Raw genomic sequence first — 19,896 nt, 5'->3', positions numbered from 1 at the left:
TCAAGGAAGGTCTTCTGTAATAATGGCCTTTCTCATCTTCTCCTGTAACTACTTCCCACCCCAAACTCTTACTTCTTAATCCCCTTCTTCCCTTCTGTCCCTCCTTTTTTCTAGCCAGACAGATGACTGATTCACTGTCTCCAGAATCTGGCTCTTATTTGGTCGTCTTGCCTCATACTTAAACCTTTATTTTTTTTTTTTTTTAAGATTTTTTATTTATTTATTTGACAGAGAGAGATCACAAGTAGACAGAGAGGCAGGCAGAGAGAGAGAGAGGGAAGCAGGCTCACTGCTGAGCAGAGAGCCCGATGCGGGACTCGATCCCAGGACCCTGAGATCATGACCTGAGCCGAAGGCAGCGGCTTAACCCACTGAGCCACCCAGGCGCCCTAAACCTTTATTTTTAATGTTAGTTTAAGTTTAGTTAACATTACAGTTGCATTGGTTTCATGTGTACAATGTAGTGATTGAGTAGTTCTGTACATTACTCAGTGCTCATCACAGTTAGTGCACTCACTCCCTTCACCTGTTTCGCCGCACCCCAGCCACTGCCCTTCTGGTAATTACCAGTTTGTTCTGTATCGTTAAGAGTCTGTTTTTTGGTTTCTCTCCTTTTTTTCTTTGTTCTTTTGTTTCTTAATGAACACATATCAGAGAAATCATTTGGTGTTTGTCTTTCTCTGACTGACTTATTTCACTTAGTATTATACCCTCCAGATCTATCCATGTTGTTGCCAATGGCAAGATTTCATTCTTTTTTATATTCTTAAACTTGCTAAGTACCCATGATTCAGAGCCTCCCAGTCTCTCCCTCAGCCCAGAGGGCCCTTTAAACACATACAGCACAGTTTATACCACTCATCTGGCCCTCACGGATGGCCTGGGACTGACTGACTGCTTTCGCAGGGAGCTTTGCCTGAGTTTCCTCGTTACTTGGGTTATTTGTCCATATACATGGAAAGCAAAGGCTACAGAATTTCAGTCACTTGTCTCTATGTTCTACAGGTAGGGTAGCCTGCAGCCCTATTTTCTGCTAAGGTTTTGGTCCTTTGTACTTTGTGGGAATTCATGGCATTTAGAATAAATAATAATACTACCAGTGTATATGTTTTGCTACAGGGCAGGCAGGTGCAGTGCAATTTACTTTTACTATGTTATCACTAATCCTTGAAATTCCTTGAGCTCTTCTCCATTTTTACAAAGAATGATAGTGTTAGTGACTTGCACTTACATAAGCTACCTTATTTACTTGTGTACTTACTCTGTGCTCTTTTTAATTATTTTATATGTATTGCTCATTTAACTTCATAATAATATATGAGATAGCTACTCCATCATCACCATTTTATAGATGAGGAGACTGAGGCACAGAGAAGTTAAATGATTTGCCCAAGAAGATACTGCAAGTAAGAGGCAGAGTCAATTTCATAAGTAAGTGAGAAAAATTATAGAATCCTGGAATTTATACTTATGCAGCCACCACTATGTGTCAAATACTGTACACTTTATATACTTTATCTCATTAAATGAGACAATGCCCATTAATACAGAATTGAGGTTGAAATATTTAGCAGTGCTGTCTCTGCTTTTAACCATTAACATGCTCTTTCACCAGAAAAGTTTAGAAACAAATGGCTAAAGTGTAGAATGCTGTTTCTTGAAATTCTGTTCTTTGGGAAAATCTGAAGCCTGTCTCAGAGTGGCATTTAATTTATTCACTGATTTCTTTTTTTGGTAAGACTTTAATAGTAAAAGCCAATACTTTGATTGTCAAGCTTAAATTATACAAGGTACATAACTAGTTATTCCTTTTATTTTAAAAGTTGGATCTTGTCATTTGTTCCTTTCATTTTAAAAGTTTGCTCCATCATTTACTTTGTATGGTACCTCCTGGTCAGCAGTAGTCAGTTGTCTTTGATATACTTTTACATATCTCCATCATCATTGTTTTAGAGTTTTGGTTTTTTTTTTATCTTATCTAGGCAGTTTGCTTGCGAAAGTAACATGTCTCATCTAAATCTGTAACTTCGGTAGAATGGTAGTGTCTCCCCTTCACCTCACCTCACCCATTTCATGCCCCTTTTTCTCATGTCCTGTGGGGTGAGAATGGCAAAAGCTTTGTTCATTGTACTTGATGGAAAACTAGCTTTTGATCACATATGATTAATATTCTACAGTTTTTTAATTAAGAACACTCAAACTTTTCTTCCCCAAATGCTAGTATAGGAAAGCACCTTGGAAGATAGATCTCATCCCCCATAACAGACCAAGTGGCTAGGCTAACAGCATTTACCAAAAAAAAAAAAAAAAAAAAGGAAATAAGCACTGAATACAGGTTTAAGCAAAAATTGTGAAATGAGTAATTGGGCTGATGGGCATAGGAGTTGAGAAGCATGGTGTATGTGTATATTCAAGAACTGAATTACAAAGCTAAATCTTCATTTTCCACAGTAGGAAATCCATAGATAATGTGTGAAATTGGAAAAATCAAGACATAACCCCATAATCACTTTGTATAGGAATGTGGAGAAAAAGCCCAGTGTTAACAGTGGTTACTCTATAGAATAGAATAAGAGTAGGAAGGCATGAGGTAGGGAAGTTGCTGGTTTCCCTGGTAAGTTTTGTAGTACTCTTTTGGCTCTTAAACTGTGTACATGTTTTTGTTTTTACAATTTTATTTAAAATTTTCAATATAGGATATGTCATGTTAAAATATTTCCCAGACAAATAACTAGTAAGATTTTTTAAAATCATTTTTTTGTATATACTGTTCAGGTTTTTATGCTGGAAGGAATGTTGGCCTTTAAGGAAAAATGAATAATGATTGTATAATGTTTTATACATAATATAACCAAGGATCTTTTTCTTCAGGTGTTCTTAAGTTATATGTTAGGATTATCTACAGTCAGGTTTTAATTAATGTCAACACCAGAGATGCCTCTCATGTTTCTCTGTAGCCCAGACCTGCTCTCTGAGCCCTAGACCCTTATAACATTTGGAAGATATATATCATTTTACATGCTTTACTTTTCACCAGTGTGTTCTAACATGCTTCTAGTGATATCAGAATCACCTGGATCAGTGGTAACCAGTCCATACTCGGCAAAATTTTCCAAATGCTAGATGATATATATATATATTGATATATATATATATATAACAATCTCTACTCGTTCTGTGATACATCTCTTTAGGTATTTTAAAGGTGCCTGAGACTTAACATGTTCAACACCAAACCTGTAATCTACCCTTTGTTTTCTTGGTCCTTTTCTATCATTCATAGATCAGAAACTGACCTTGACACCTACTTCTTTACCCCAGTGTTTAATTCATCAACAAGTTCTATTAATTTTATTTCCTAAATACCCCTTCAGTTTTTCCTTCTCAGCCTCCACTGCTGTTTCTGCAGAGACAAGCTATTAGCATTTCCTGGCTAGCCTCCAGCAGTGGTTTGCCAATGGGGCTTCTATATTTTGCCCTTTTCTCTATACCATAGCCATTCTTCATACATACATGATTTCTTGATCAGGTCTCCCTCCCTGTCTCTGAGTTTAAATCTTCAGTGGCTTCCCATTACTCTGAAAATAAGACTTACAAATTTTAATGGCCTCTAAGGCACATCAGGACTTGGGCCCCACATTTTTCTTGCTCTCCGCGCTCTACAGTTTTTCCTCATGTACACTGCTCCTTTCCAGTCTCTTTCTGAACATGAAAGAGGTGGAACAAATATGGTGGCAACAAGCTAGACTGATAACAGGAGGCAGATAGAAGGTAAAATAGTGCACCAGTTCAAATAACTATCTGAATTATAAACCTGTGTCTGTGTGCCTCTGATCCAGGAATTTCTTCGACCTGGAGAGCAAGGGCACAGACTACTACTTGTATCTTCAGCACAGTATCTGCTGCATTCTGGGCACTCCTTAAGTGTATGGGTTGTAGATAATTAGAGAATGATTGTCCAGTTTTAAACACTCTTTTATCTCATTGCCTCATAAATGCCCAAATTTTGATCAGATCTGTAAGTCCTGTTGCTTTTCTCTTTGTTGTTTTTTTAATTGGGGACCATGGTCTCTACTTGTGGGTACAGTTAAAAAGTTAGCCATGCTGCCTACTCTTAAGAGTCCTGGAAAAAATCACCGTGATAAGTGATGGTGAATGTGAAGACTTGCTAACTATCATGGCTTGAGGTGTCGGTGAGCCCTGTTCTCATACTTGGCTCTCTGCACACTCGTGATAATTGAGGGGTCAGAAATAAATTGTTCACATATTCTTTAAGAAAGGATATTTACTGTTAGATTCTGTAGTATTGTATATTTTCTGTTACAATTTAGAATCCTTAAGAAATTAATCCTCCTAGATCATTTGAGGTGGTAACAGTTTGGTGCCAAATCTTTGCACCTGATGCTAGAAACATTTCTAGAAAGTATGGTTTCTTTATTTTCTCAAAGGAGTAGTCATGTTGCATCTTAACCATGGAAAATATATTTCCATTTATTATTAGAAATAATTTTCCAGATTAAGTTATATTGCATGGCTTTCCTTTTAAAATTAAATACCATCTATTGTTTGATTCAGTAATTAATTTAGTTGTAAAATTTATTTACTCACCACAAAGGCTACATTAAAAACAGTTATCTTGCCTTGTCCTTAAAGTTTACTCTTGCTGGATATAGAATGTGGGTTGGTGTTTTTTCTTTCAGCACTTATATGACGTCATTTGACTGTCTCCTGGCCTCCAAGTTTCTGATGACAAGTCGACATCACTGGAATTATTCTTCCCCTCTGTCATTTCTTTTGCCGCTTTCAACATTTTTCCTTGATTTTCAGCAGTTGGACAGTTATGCCTTTGTGTGGTTTTCCTGGGCTTTTCCTGTTTAAGGTTTGAGTCTAACCTGTTCAGGCTTTGATATTCTTGAGTAGGATCTTCTTTTTGTTTGTTTTTGTGTTGTTGTTGATTCAAACAGGCTCTGGTCGGTTTTATAAACATTTTGCATGATTTACTTTTCACCAGAGTGTTCTAACATGCTTCTAGTGATATCAGAATCACCTGGATCAGTGGTAACCAGTCCATACTCAGCAAAATTTTCCAAATGCTAGGCCCTATACAGTACGATTTCCACTGTAGTGACAGACATCATTTTTGGCCTGTGTGGCATAATACTGTTTCAGATTTCCTCAAAGCTGGGCAGTTGTTGGAGAGGGTGACCAGTTTTGCTTGGCCTTGTCTGATCATCTTAACAGTCTGCTCCTGCTCCCGCAAGCACTTTCCACTTTTCATGAGGAGTTAGAGCCTAGAGTTGATCTGGAGCCTAGAATTGATTGACTCCAGCAACTTTTTTGTTGTCTTTGTAGCCACCATCTTCTGCCTTATGTGTGGGATGACCCCCCCCCCAACCAAAAGCAGCCACCAGGGTGTCTGGGGAGGTGATTAAGATCTTCCTGATCTGTAAGTTTATATCTTTTACTAACTTGGGGAAATTTTTAACCATTATTTCTTCAAATAGTTCTTTTCTACCCCATTATCTCTCCCCTATCCTTCTGGGTGTCCCGTTACAGGTACCTTACACTTTGTGATGTTTTCCCATAGGTCCCTGAGATTCTCTTCCTCCCCTCACCCACCCTACCACCAGTCTTTTTTGTTGTTGTTTGTTTCACCATCCTTCAGTTTGGAACAATTTCTTTTGCTTTGTCTTGAAGTTCACTGACTATTCTCTCATTTCTAGTATGCGGTTAAATCCATCTAGTGAATTTTTTATCTCAGACATTTTATTTTTCACTTGTTGAATTTGAGTTTGGTTCTCTCTCTTTCTTTTAAAATACAGTGTCTGGTTTGGGGTTTGTTTGTTTGTTTTCCTTTAACTGAGATCCAAGCATATTTGTCCTCATATCTTTAAGTATAGTTAAAGCAGCTGCTTTAGAATCCTTATGCGCTAATAATTCTAGTGTCTGGGTTGTCTTGGGCTTGGTGTCCCTTGGTTGCCTACTTTCTTAAGTATGGGTCACTTTTTCCCATTCTTTACGTGTTTTTATGAAAATGACGTATAAAGACGCTAGATTCTATTGTGTTCGTCCAGTTCTGAGTATTGATGTTTGGTTGGTTTCCTTGCTTGCTTGCTTACTTGCTTGCTTGCTTGTATTAGTAGGCAGTTAACTTTGCTGGACTCCCAAATATAGACTCTGAAATCTCAGTTATTTTAGCTTTGGCCGGGCTGCTTGGAATCCCACATGTGTGTAGTTTGTGGATCAGAGATGTATGCAGAATTTATACGCAGGATTGGGTGCTCCTCTCTTTCTGTGATTTACTTACTAGGTTTTCAGCTGTTTTGGTTATGCCAGTCTATCCTTTGGTTCATTAAACAAGTAGGCCTGTAGGTTTTCTGTCTAGGTTTCAGCTACCCAAACCAGCTGGGACCTGTTCTCTGGCTCAATTCCTTTTAAAAAAAGGAAAATCACCCCATGCTGTTACCTTCTAAGTACTGACTCTGACTCCCTTCTCCCCACCATCCCTCTCTTGCTATTGATGCTTTCTGCCTTCAAGTAGTTGTTTTTATACTTTGTTTAGTGTTTATAGTTGTTTATGAAAGAGTTGATCTAGTAGGAGCTACTTGGCCATTACAGGAAGTGGAATCACTAAAATACAGTTGTACATTTGAACAATTTTCCTGTTTGTGCACTTGATGGTTTTTATAAGAAAAGCAGGTGTGATAAGAGTTTTTCAAAGAATCTTGGAAATGTATATTGTAATAATGGAATCAGTCAAAAGTTATATTCATGATTCATCCTCCTTTAATAAAGGTGGTCTAACTCAATTAGACTAAAAATTTATTTATTTGCCTCTCCCTCAAATTGTGTAAAAATTTCCAAATCTAGATAATTTTAAATGTGTTTTAGAAGTAAAATAATACGAAGAAACTATACAGTAAAACCTTCCTTTCATCCAACAAATGTTACATTTGATCTGCATCCTGAGGATGTAGCAGTGAACTTCAAAGTTCTTGATCCTGTGGAGTTAACATTGTGGGAACAGATAGGTAATGAATAAATACATATCAAGGTATTGACAAATGCTATGAAGAAAAGCAGGGTGTGAGGATGTGATGGGGCGGGGTGGGGGAGACAGTTGTGGCATTATTTTGGAGAGGTGGGTCAAAGAAACTGTTTCTGAGAATGTGATATTTGATCAGAGATGGTAATGAAGTAGGAGGGGTCCGTGCTAGTGTCTGAGGGTAAAATATTCCAGGTAGAGGGCGCAGCAAGTACAAAAACCCTGAGGGAAGAAAGAATGGCTTTTTTGTGAACTAACCAGAATTGAGGGAACCAGGAGATTGATAGAAGTGAAGTCTGAGTGGTGGGAGTTATCTGGGGGCCTTGTGTTGAAGGATCTCGAGCAAGGGATTTTGCCCTGATTTACTTTTCACAGAGATCACTTCGCTCAATAGAGTGAGGGGCAGGGGTAGAGCAGAAAGTGAAGGCAGGGAGGAAACCAGTTAAGGGACCTTTGCTGCGGCGGTCTAGGCAGTCTAGGTGACTTATAGGGGTGGCTCAGATGAGAGCAGTAATAGGTCAGGGAAAGTGGTCCAATTTGAAACACTGTTTACAGATAAAACCAACAAGACTTGATGCTGAATTAGATATGGGACGTGAAAGAAGGATCACCTGGATATATGACGGCACCATTTATTGGGATGAAAAAGACTGTGGAGGGATTGGTTGGATGGGGAGAGTTGAGTTTAATTTTGGGCATACTCAGTTAAAGTGAGTTTTAGATGTCCAATAGGAGACATGAGGCAGGTAACTAACTGGCTATATAAGTCCACACTTATATAGCCTCAAGGGAGAGCAAAAATAAATAAATTTATTTATTATTTATTTATTTATTAAATCAGAAATAAGTTTGCAAAGCCTCTGTGTAAAGCAGTATATTTGGATGAGATTACCCTGCAGAGGAATATCAGTATTGTTGAAAAGAAACCCTAGATCTGAATTCCATTGTCTGCCAACATTAGTTGTCTAGAAAAGGAAGATCTGACAAAACTAAAAAGCAGCTGCCAGTGGGTAGGAGAAACACCAGAAGAGTATAAAACTAGGAAGCCAAGTGAAGCCCTTGTTTAAAGAGGGATTGATTGGTTGACTGAGTCCTAAGCTGGATGAGGACTGCGGACTGCTCCTTCGGTCTGATAGCCTGAAGTTCTCCCCCAGCTTTGATAAGTACAGTTTCGGTGGTGAAAAACTGGGAAAGCCTGTTTGGGGTAGGTTTCAAAGAGATTAGAAGGGAGGAAAGGAAGATACACATATAAACAAGGGTTGTTCAAGTAGTTTTCGCCCAGAAGAAGGAAGGGGCAGAGAAATGAGCTGATAGCTGGAGGGAAGTTCAGGATGGCCTTTTCAAGTTGAGCACTACTGTTAATCACGCCTTAATTTTCTTTTAAGTATCATTTACTAATTTTCAGTATTTCTCTTTTCTTCTATAATCCATTATAGCTTTTACCTGTGAAAAGTCACATAGACAAAAGAATTAAGGAATTTAATTAAATAATAAAAAGCTGAAAGGCTTTTTACTATGTATATATATAAATGAGCTTATATTCTATTGAGCACTCGGGAGTTCTTCCATAACTAAATTTAATAAAAAATACTTTAATAGCTACTGTTCCACTGAACACTGAACACCTATACAGTGCTAGCTACGCAAAAAGGGACCTGATTCCTATATTCATGGGGTTTACGGGTCTATATTTTTTTTTTAAGCTTATGTTAACAAAATTAAAAGAGAAGTACTACAGATCAGAAATATGTTTTAGAGCGATGGTCTTGTTTGTTAAGTTTATCATAAACTGAAATGATTAAGAAAATAGCATGATATTTAAATATTTTAATATGTTATTTAAGTTAAATATACTTACATACTATTTATATCCCAAAGACTTCTTCAAGATTAAACATGGTTTGCATTAAGAATAAAAACAAGGTAGGTAGGTCTCGGTTTTGGCCACATATGAGAATTACTTGGGAAAGTTTTAAAAATCCGTATGCCCAGGCTACTCCCCAGCCAGTTAAATCAGGACCTTTGGGGTTGAGGCTCAAGCATTAGTATTTTTAAAGTACTAATTTTATTAGAAAAAGGAAGTAAAATACTTTAATTCATTGCACATTTAAGGATTAAGTATATCTGAAAATTAAGGTATCAAACATACTGGGTTATAGATCATTTTTAGACAAAGCATGCAAAGTCATTTGTAGAACCAGACTTTATCGGGATCCAAACTTTAAAAATAATAGATAGAGTAAATAAGATTACGTACCTCAGTCTGTCCTCAGATTATTAAGAAAAATGGTAGGGAAGTTATTCGTTTTCCCCTTTTAGAAGAATGAGGGAAGACATCCTTGACAATAGTTTCTTAAAAGCTTTTGGAACAGCCATCATAAATCATACAAATAGATAAGAATTAGTCTAAAAGTTTGCCAGCAAGAGCTATAAATTGAAAAGGCAGTACAACTCTATGGAAAGCTATATTATAGGACTTAATAGTATTTTGATAACTTATATTAAATGTTCAGTACTAAAGCACGTACCCTATGTATCGAAATTTTAAATCCACAACAATATTCATTCTCTAATCAGTTGTCATTAAAATTTTTTTTCTTTCTTTCACAGAAAATGCTTGGACAGAAGAGATGAGTACTATTTCCACTAAGGCCTAGAATTGCCTACTGTACAAATAGTCCTGATCAGGCAATATACGAATGGCCCAAGGAAGCCACCAAATTGATTTTCAGGTTTTAAATGACCTGCGACAAAAATTCCCTGAAGTACCTGAAGTTGTTGTATCCAGGTGCATGTTACAGGTCAGTGTGCATTGATTTCTGAACTCATTCATACAAACCTGGGTGGTTGTTTTTTTCACGTTGGAAGAAAGCTCTTACCTCTTGTTAGCATTAGTGTGCTGTGATGAAAAGAAATGAACTTTGGTGTCTGATCATCAGGTGGCCTTTAATAGGTGTTTCAGCTCTGGCATACAGATGACACCTACCTTGTAAAGTAGGCGTGAGGACTAAACTGGAGCCAGGTAGAAAATGTTGGTATGTGGTCCGTACTTACTGTGAGCTTGCTTCACTCCCCACCACCCCCCACCTGTTTTGGCAAAATGTTTTTAATTCCACATCTCCATATAAAAGTGAGAAAGTCATTAAATAAGGAGTCAGGAAACACTGGTTCTAATCCCAGATGAGCACCCCAAGCCAATCTTGTAAGTAATATGCCTTCTTTATCCTCTAGTTTGCTTGTCTGTAAAGCAAAGGAATTGGATTTCAACAATGCCTCAGGTCAAAAATTATATAAAAACAAAACATGTTTTTATATATTTTTAATTTGAACTGGAGGTTTTCCAATTAATATCACTAACCATCTAATAAATTTTTACATTTTTCTGTATGTACAATTTTAGAAATCCATAATTCTAAATATTTAGTGATAGTTGTGTCTTCTCATTTGATAAACTAGAAATCTTTCAGCTTGTTAAAAATAGAGCTATAAAAAATAATTTGGGCTCAGATGTATTTACTTGACAAATTATTTTTAAAGTTTGAAATTGCATGAAATTTTTAAAGGCTCAACATCTGTATTTGATGCCAAGTGACTACATTATGTTCATACCCTCATCAGCTTTTATCTGTACATTTAATTACTTGCCTTTAGTCTGATTCAGTTTTGGTCTCTCCAGTCCATCCACCTCACTTCTGACAAAGCGTCTTTCTAAATGCAGGTTTTGTCATGTGTTTACCTGCTTAAAAACCTCATGATTGTTTTCCATATCCTTCAGAATAAAGTTCATATGTCATGACTAGGGCGTACTAGGTCTGTGATCTGGAATCCTGCCTTTTTCTGCAGCCTGCTGTCTTGCCTCGTCTTTCCTCTTCACACCCTATGCTGCAGACGTCTTCAACTGGATTGAAATTCTCTGAACACGCCTGGCTTTTTCTATAGTATAGTGTTTAAGAGCATATATTTTGAGTTAATAATTCTGTATTGTGTCCTTGAAATTCAGAAAAAGTGGATCTTAAGTGTTCTCACCACCACTGAAAAAACACATGAGGGTGGGGGAAGACTGTGAAGTGGTGGATGCTTTGAGTAACTGGATTGTGGTGATCATTTCACAATGTATAAATACACTAAGTCATAATATTGTATTTACTTATAAAAAAATCATATTTTACAGCCTAAATATATACCATTTTTATTTCTCAATCATACCTTAGTAAAATTAGGGAGAAATAAATAAGTAAAAATAAAATTTAAAAGTAAATAGTAAATAAATAGTGTATGTTTTGGTGATAAGCAGACTTGTGTTCAAGTTTTAACAGTTACTAACAGTAATTTAATTAACCTCTCTACCCTCATTTTCCTCAGCTGTGTAGTGGGAATAAAAAACTCCACAGTGGAAGGGTCGGGGGTGGGAGGTTGGGGGAACAGGTGGTAGGTAATAGGGAGGGCACGTATTGCATGGAGCACTGGGTGTTGTGCAAAAACAATGAATACTGTTACGCTGGAAAAAAAAAAAAAAAGAAAACTCCACACTGAATTAAATATGATGATGCAGGTAAAACAACTGGTAGGATACCTGATTCATGAGTGCTCAATAAATGTTAGCACCCGTTACTACTAATAATAATAGTAGTAGAAGACCTATAATAAATATTTGGTGAATGAATCAGTAGTCCATATTAGTTGATATAGTATGTAAAAGAAAAAAATGAAAAGTTAAAAAAAAAAGTAGTAAGAGTAGAGTCAGAAGTTAAAGTATGCAGAGGAGCAGAGATGGTGTGGGAGGAGGTTCGGGGGAAGAGGTGTTTCCCCGTAGAACCCAGGTACCTCTTTCTAACTTTTCTAACTTTTAATGTTATAGTAAAATAACATTATACCAAGAGAGTTCAGTGAGTCATTGAAAAATAGAAAAATAATAGGTTCTTCAATAAAATGTTATAAGACTTGATACGAAAGAACTATCCAGAACACTTTCCCAGTAGTACAGCTGTAGAGATTTTGAAGAACCTTAACTGGAAGCATTTTGTAGAATTATTGAAAATATTTTCAAAAAAAATTAAAAATGCTACAGTATGGTTTTCAGGGTGTATTAAAACAGAATGCAGGATAGTATGTATAAAGGAGGATGGGGGTGTGCCTGGGTGACTCAGTCAGTTAAGGGTCTACGTTCGTCTCAGGTCCTAATCTCAGGGTCCTGGATCAAGCCCCACAAGGGGCTCCCTGCTCAGTGAGGAGTCTGTTTCTCCCTCTCCCTCTGCGCAGCTCCTCGCGTATGCACCTGCACACAAGCTCTCTCTCTCTCTTTGAAATAAAATCTTTTAAAAATAAAAATAAATGAGGATAGGGGAATATATAGACACGTGTATATTTGTCCTTGTTTCCATAAAGAAATACTGGAAGGATGAAAAACAGAATTAATAAAAGATAGTCACCCATAGTGAGCAAGAAGGAACAGGCCAGATGGGGATGGAGGTAGAAGTGAGACACCTCAACATATATCTTTCTCTATTGTTTTGATCTGTATAAATGAATTACCTGTTTTTTTAAATGTAATAAGTAAGCATGTATTCAATTTTACCAAAAAAGAAAAGAAATTATTTTGAATTTCTTTCGGTCACCCGGTAATATCACTTTTACCGTGTTTAGCTGGTTTTACAAGGACAAACTTCCCTAGGGCATGCTTCCCAGCATCTAGTGATAACCAAAATGAAATCTGTTTTGCTTGCAAATTACCTGTGAGACCGCATTCTTTGAAATTGAGTTGGTAATCATTCTGGGCATCCAAGTAATGTGGGTTTCAGCTGATATAACAAATGTTAAAGGAATGGGGAAGGCTCCTCTGGGAATATGGTTAGGACATACATCTTTCCAAATTTGGGGAGATATTTTTAAAGTAAAGGTACATTTAGCTACCTGTAAATGTACTTCTAAACATCTCTTAATTGGTGACAGCCTTTTCTTTTGGGAGCTGCTATCCCTTTCTCAATTGGGTGGGCTTCTGTCCTTTCTCTCCCTTGGCTCTCTCTTGGGAGAGCCACCCTACAAATACTGGTTCAGAACTTTACTAGATGAAAAAAAACATGGTAAAGAGAATATAAGAAATTAGTCATCAAAGGATCATGCTATGCTGCCACTTTGTATATTTGCACTTAAATACTGACTTCTTAAGAGAACAGAAGTATCTATCCTCTTTTCTCTTCTTGACTTTATTTACTGCTCAAATCTGTCTGTTTGGAACTACTTACAGCATTTCCTTGTGCTGTGGATTCTCTAAGATGGCAATAATATCAACAGGTGTTACTCATATCTTTAAATTTTGTTCCTATTTTATAATTAAATCTTAGAGTAGTGTAAAAATATTACATAGTTGACACTGATTTTTTTCCTTTTTTAACTAAATTTTTCAGTTCTTTTAAAATGACAATTGAATTTATAAGTTTAAAATATGCTGTTTCTCTTCAAAGCAATGCAATAGTTGTGTTCATTCAGTATTTGTACGACTTAGTATTTAAGTACCATATCCTTAGTTGAAGACTTTTCAGATGACCTCCACCCATAGTCCTTATCCAAATTCTTATTAAAACACTTGTCATTCTATATTACATTTATTTGTGAACACATTAATGTCCTCTACTAGACCATGAGATCCTCTGCAGCAGTTGTATTCCTTTCTACTTGCCTAATGGAAGTTCAGTAAATTGGTTGAAGGAGTGAATGAATCACAGTTAGAGAAGGATGTTCATAGATATTTTGATACTATCTGTAATCTCCATCTCTGTGCAAGAAGCTTAGGGAAAATGAAAGAGGAACTGGAAATAATGAGTCAGACCTTTTGTAGCTTTGAAGAGAATAAATGCAGGTTTGCATATATACAAAAATGCAATGATTTTCAACCTTTTGGAAACTCATCCCATGCCTTTTGTTACACTTAAAGGAAGTCTCACTGAAAGTAACTGGGGTATATACAAGATGATTTTGGACTTCTTGTCATATCAGAAAACAAAGAAGCTATGAAAGACTACTAGGTTCATGCCATGTACACATGAGCCAACTTGAAATCATTCCCACTTAGCCTAAAGGTAGGATACAATGACTGCAATCAGTTGATATACATAGGAGCACCTGGTGTCTCAGTCAGTTAAGTATCTGCCTGTGGCTCAGGTCACCAAGCTGCACATCGGGCGCCCTGCTCAGTGGACAATCTGCTTCTCCTTCTGCCCCTCCCCCTACTTGTGTGCACGCGCGCGCTCTCTCTCTCTCTCTCACTCACTCTCGCTCGCTCACTCAAATAAATAAAATCGTTAAAAAAAATTGATGCACATCAGGACATTAAACATAATGAAGTTTATGACGATACTGAAAATAAATCTTAGTAACCTTTGGACGTTGCTGAGGGCGTCAGTTCATTATTCTAAAAACCAGTAGACAGAGAATTTACTTATCCTGTTTCTTCTGTGCGAAGAGTACTAAATAGTTGAAGAGAACAAGTTCTCTGATGAAGAACTGCAGCTAATACATGAAGAACCAATCTTATAATTAGCATATCACCAGTATCACCATTTTGCAACCCTGAATGAGATAAAGATTCTAAACAGGAATTGTCAATAAGGCTAGAAATCATTAGCTGGATTTGGCTGATAAAATTGGTATCTGCCAGGCAGCTTTAAGATCACAAAAGGACAGACAGACATTATTTTGTCTCCCTGTGTGATGCAATAAGAAACAGACCCAATAAAGAGTCTTGCCAAAAATTCGCACATGTACCTGCTTATACATAGAGTTACAACTACTAGTTCACAATGAAATATAGCAGAACTTGACACCATAGAGTGCACCCATCCAGTCTAGATGGAAAATTCTCCTGCATAAATGATCAAGTTTTTCAACAAACAAATGACTAGAAAGTTTTTAGAAGAGGAGAAGATTAATTATTTTTAGAAATCTAGGAAGCATATCAGCCAAATTAAATATGTGGACCTTCCTTAGATCCTCATTCAGACTAACTAAAAAGACATTTATGACACAATCAGGATTTCAACACTATTTAGATATTAAGTATTGAGTTTTTTAAGTGATATTAAGTATTGAGTATTTCAAGGTATGATATTGTCATTGTGCTTATGTTTTTCTAGGTCCCTATTTTTAACCCACTGAGCCACCCAGGCGCCCCTAGGTCCCTATTTTTAAAAGATACATACTGGGGGGCGCCTGGGTGGCTCAGTGGGTTAAGCCGCTGCCTTCGGCTCAGGTCATGATCTCGGGATCCTGGGATCGAGTCCCGCATCGGGCTCTCTGCTCAGCAGGGAGCCTGCTTCCCTCTCTCTCTCTGCCTGCCTCTCTATCTACTTGTGATCTCTCTCTGTCAAATAAATAAATAAAATCTTTAAAAAAAAAAAAAGATACATACTGGGGGCACCTGGGTGGCTCAGTCATTAAGTGTCTGCCTTTAGCTCAGGTCATGATCCCGGGGTCCTGGGATTGAGACCTACATCAGACTCCCTGCTCAGCAGGAAGGTTGCTTCTCCCTCTCCCACACCCCCTGCTTGTGTTCCCTTTTGCTGTCGCTCTCTCTCTCTCCCTCCCTGTCAAATAAAAAAAAATCTTTAAAAAAAAAAAAAAAAACAAGTATTTACAGATAAAAGTGAAATAATGTCAGAGACTTGATCTAGCTTGGTGGGGGGAGTAGCTGGGGCATATCTATTAGATGAATTTAGTAAAAAGTACATTTTCTTTTATCCTATTGTGGCTTTATAAAATCCCTGTACATATACTACTTACCAGTATTTTGCTAATAAGAAAGTGATGTCTTTCTTAAGAAACCTAAGGGCGTCTGAGTTACTAGCATATTACTGGGACTAGAACATGTTGAATAATCAGATTTGATAAAGGATTGAAGGGATTTTTGAGAGCTCAAGAGAATTAAGGAGGAAGACTTGTAAATAATGAGTATCCACTTTCAAAAAGGAAGTGTGGGATTGGATTAAGTAGACAATACACATTTTACTTTGGGGATGTTGGTTGAGAAGATGGGGTCTTTGCAAGCTTTGGTTTAGTGGGGAGAATTTACAGGAATAGCAATAAAGTTAGCTTGAAGCAAAAAGCACCAATTAGGTTTGGCAAAAGATAAGATCTAACTATAATGACAGTAATTGGTTGATAAAGATTGTGGTGAAGTTTTAAACTTTATTTGAAAAACTAATGTCTATTAATTCGGAGTTAGGAATAGGGTAAAAGAATTTTTGTAGAATGAGTTCATTTGTAGAATGAACTGTTAAGTTGGGAGGAAAAAAAGTCAAACCTTGCTCACTAACTTTGTTTTGGCATTACCCATTCAGACTATGGACCATCATTTCTTAACAGTACCTCAAGATGCCTTTTGTAGTTCAGTTTCCTTTAATTAGATTTTCTCTTCTATCAAACCACCTATAGACATTTTAACTTGGTTATTCATCTTTTTTATGTCTAAAACTGACCTCTTTCTGTCAGGCTTCTAATCTTCCAGTCCTCTTTGAAGTCATTTTCTCTCTTATAGTCAAATTGTTATTGACTGTTTATTTGTAGTCTTTCATAATTTGTGTCCACTGTCAAACAGTCATTATTTCACGTCTTCAGTAGTGGTCTTGTCAAGAAATTTTCCCTCTCCTATTCATCTCGATTATCAACAGACTACCTACCCAAACTACTCTTGCGTCTTCACTTCTCCATTCATTCATATTCAGTGGCTCTCCCCATTGCCTATATCAGAGTCCAGACTTTAGTGTGACTCATTTTTCAAAATTCTTAATTATAGGCATACCATGGAAATATTGTGGGTTTGGTTCCAGACCACCACAACAAAGCAAATGTCATAACAAAGCAAGTCAAGCAAATTTTTTGGTTTCCCGGTACATATAAAAATTAGGTTTACACTATACTATAGTCTGTTGACCGTGCAGTAGCATTATGTCTAAAAAGACTATGAACAGACCTTAATTAAAAAATACTTTATTGTTAAAAAATGCTAGCCATCATCTGAGCTTTCGGTGAGTAGCACTATTCTTGCTGGTGGAGGGTCTTGCCTCCTTGTTGATGGCTGCTGACTAATGAGGGTTGTAGTTGCTGACAGTCGGGGTGGCTGTGGCCGTTTCTTAAAATAAGACAACAATGAAATTTGCTAAATCAATTGACTCTTTCACAATTTCTCTGTAGCATGCTGTGCTGTTTGATGGCATTTTACCCACAGGAGAAAGAACTTTTTTCTAGATGGGAATCAGTCAAATCCTGCCACTGCTTTCTCAACTAAGTTTATGTAATATTCTGAATCCTTTGTTGTCATTTCAACAATCTTCACAGCATCTTCAGAGGTAGATTCCATCTCAAAAGGACCACTTTTTTTCATTCATTAGAAGTAACTCCTCACTCATTGAAGTTTTATCATAAGATTACACAACTCAGTCCTGTCTTAAGGCTCCACTTCTAATTCTCTTGCTCTTTCCACCACATCTGCAGTTACTTCCTGCACTAAAGTCTTGAACCCCTCAAAGTCATCCATGAGGGTTGGGATCAGCTTCTTCCTCACTTCTGTTAATGTTGCTACTTTGACCTCTTCCCATGAATCAAATGCTCTCAAGGTTTTCAGTTTACTTTGCTTGGATCTATCACAGGAATCACTGTCTATGGCAGCTATAATCTTACAAAGTATATTTCTTAAAAAATAAACCTGAAAGTCTAATGACCCCTTGATCCATGGACTGTAGAATGGAAATTGTGTTAGCAGGTGTGAAAACGACATAAATCTCATTGTACGTCTCCATCAGAGCTCCTTGGGTGACCAGGTGCATTGTCAGTAAGCAGTAATATTTTGAAAGGAATCTTTTTTCTGAGTGGTGGTTCTTAACAATGGGCTTAAAATATTCAGTGGATCATGTTGCAAACAGATGTGCTGTCATCCAGCCTTTGTTGTTCCCTTTATAGAGCAAAAACAGTGGATTCAGCATTATCGTTAAGGGCCCTATGGTCTTTGGAATAGTAAATGAGCATTGGCTTCAACTTGGTCTCCAGCTGCATTATCTTCTAGCAAGAGAGTGAGCCTGTCCTTTGAAGCCAGGCATTGACTTCTCCTCTATAGTTATGAAAGGCATAGATGGAATCTTCTTCCAATATAAGGCTGTTTCATCTACATTGAAGATTTGTTGTTTAGTGTAGCCCCTGTCATTAATTCTCTTAGCTGGATCTCGTGGAAAACTTGCTGCTGCTTCCATATCAGCCCCTGCTGCTTCACCCTGCACTTGATGTTATGGAGACAGCTTCTCCTTATACCTCATGAACCAACCTCTGCTAGCTTTAGCCTTCTCTTCTGCAGCTCCCTCACCTCTCTCAGCCTTCACAGCATTGAAGAGACGTTAGAGCCTTGCTCTGGATTAGGCTTTGGCTCAAGGGAATGGGGAAACTGGTTTGCTCTCCTATCCAGACCACTAAAACTTTCTTATATCAGTAATAAGACAGTTTTGCTTTCTTATCATTCATGTGCTCACTGGAGTAGCACTTTTAATTTCTTTCAAGAACTTAAAATCCTTTGCATTTACAACTTTGCTGTTTGGCACCATGCTCACTAAGTTTAGTCCTAGCTTTTGATTGAAAATTGAGATATATGCAGCTCTTCCTTTCACTTGAACACTTAGAAGCCATTGTAGGATTATTATTATTATTAATTAGGGTAATTTCACTATTGTGTCACAGAGAATAGGGAAATCCAAGGAGAGGGAAAGAGGGAAACAGTCAGTGGACTAGTCAGAACACACATTTATCAGTGAACTTCACCATGTCACATGACTATGGTTCATAGCACCCTAAAACAATTAGAGTAGTAACATCGAAAATCACTGGATTCAACACCTAAATGCCTCAGTCTGTTGAGCATCCAGCTTTTCGGTTTCAGCTCAGATTATGATCTCAGGAGTTGTGGGATCAAGTCCCGGGTCAAGCTCTGCGCTCAGCACAGAGCCTGCTTGAGATTCTCTCTCTCTCCCTCTGCCCCTCCCCCAACCCCACATGCTCCCACATGCGTGCTCTCGCGCTCTCTCTCTCTCTCTCTCTAATATAAACAAGTAAATCTTTAAAAAAAAAAAAAATCAGTGGATCGGGGATTGCCCTAACAAATATAATAGTAATGATACAGTTTGAAATATTAGTAACAGTTACCAAAATGTGGCACAGAGACATGAAGTTAGCAAATGTTATTGGAAAAATGGTGCCGATAAATTCGCTCAATACAGGGTTGCCACAGACTTTAAATTTGTAAAAAACAACAGTATCTGCAAAGCACAATAAAAGGAGGTATGCCTGTATTTAATCCCAATCTGCTTTCCCTAATATTTGTTCCACAAAATCTCCAGTACAAATCTTTAACTCTAACTAAGCCTCTTACAGTTAACCTTGTTTAGAATGTGCTTTTACATATTTTCACACTAATATCTGTCTTCACGCATGCCTTTTCCTTCCCCAGGAATTCTTTTTTTCCTATGCAAGTCCTGCATATACTGCATATGAAACCCATCAGACTAAGCCTCCATTACTAACACATTTCTCTGTACAGTCGTCTGCAATACGAACTCTATTGAACTTAAAAACCACTTACTATTGGCACATTGTCTTGTTTTAATAATGTTAATTTTTCATAAATCCATGGTTTGTCTCTCTAATTGAGTTACAAGTCTCTTCTAGGGAAAATTTTGGTTTTGTATGTCATTGAGTTTTCCACAGTCTCAGAGTACTATGTGTATTTTAGGTGTTCAGTAAATATTTTTATGGATGAGTTATGAGTAGTGATTGGTCAGTCTCTTGAGGATTCTTTAGAAATAATCTGGTCGCTTTTT

At 37.3% G+C, this 19,896-nt stretch overlaps 1 protein-coding gene across 3 annotated transcripts in view; it reads left to right on the top strand.

The window, feature by feature from the left end:
- TAB2 (TGF-beta activated kinase 1 (MAP3K7) binding protein 2) overlaps nucleotides 1-19,896 on the top strand; it is an 89,734-nt gene that overhangs the window by 34,068 nt on the left and 35,770 nt on the right. For 2 of the 3 annotated variants that reach the window (XM_046005553.1, XM_046005552.1), the window contains one exon: nucleotides 9,656-9,846. The exons of the other annotated variant lie outside the window; for it this stretch is intronic. In XM_046005553.1, coding sequence (XP_045861509.1) covers nucleotides 9,745-9,846 — 102 coding nt within the window. In that variant the 5' untranslated portion in view covers nucleotides 9,656-9,744. The remainder of the gene's footprint in view (nucleotides 1-9,655; nucleotides 9,847-19,896) is intronic. 3 annotated transcript variants of the gene reach the window in all.

Source organism: Meles meles, chromosome 5, assembly GCF_922984935.1.
Source record: "Meles meles chromosome 5, mMelMel3.1 paternal haplotype, whole genome shotgun sequence".
Lineage (NCBI taxonomy): Eukaryota > Metazoa > Chordata > Mammalia > Carnivora > Mustelidae > Meles > Meles meles.
Note: the sequence above shows the minus strand (reverse complement) of the source record. Positions and strands in the feature narration are given on the sequence as shown.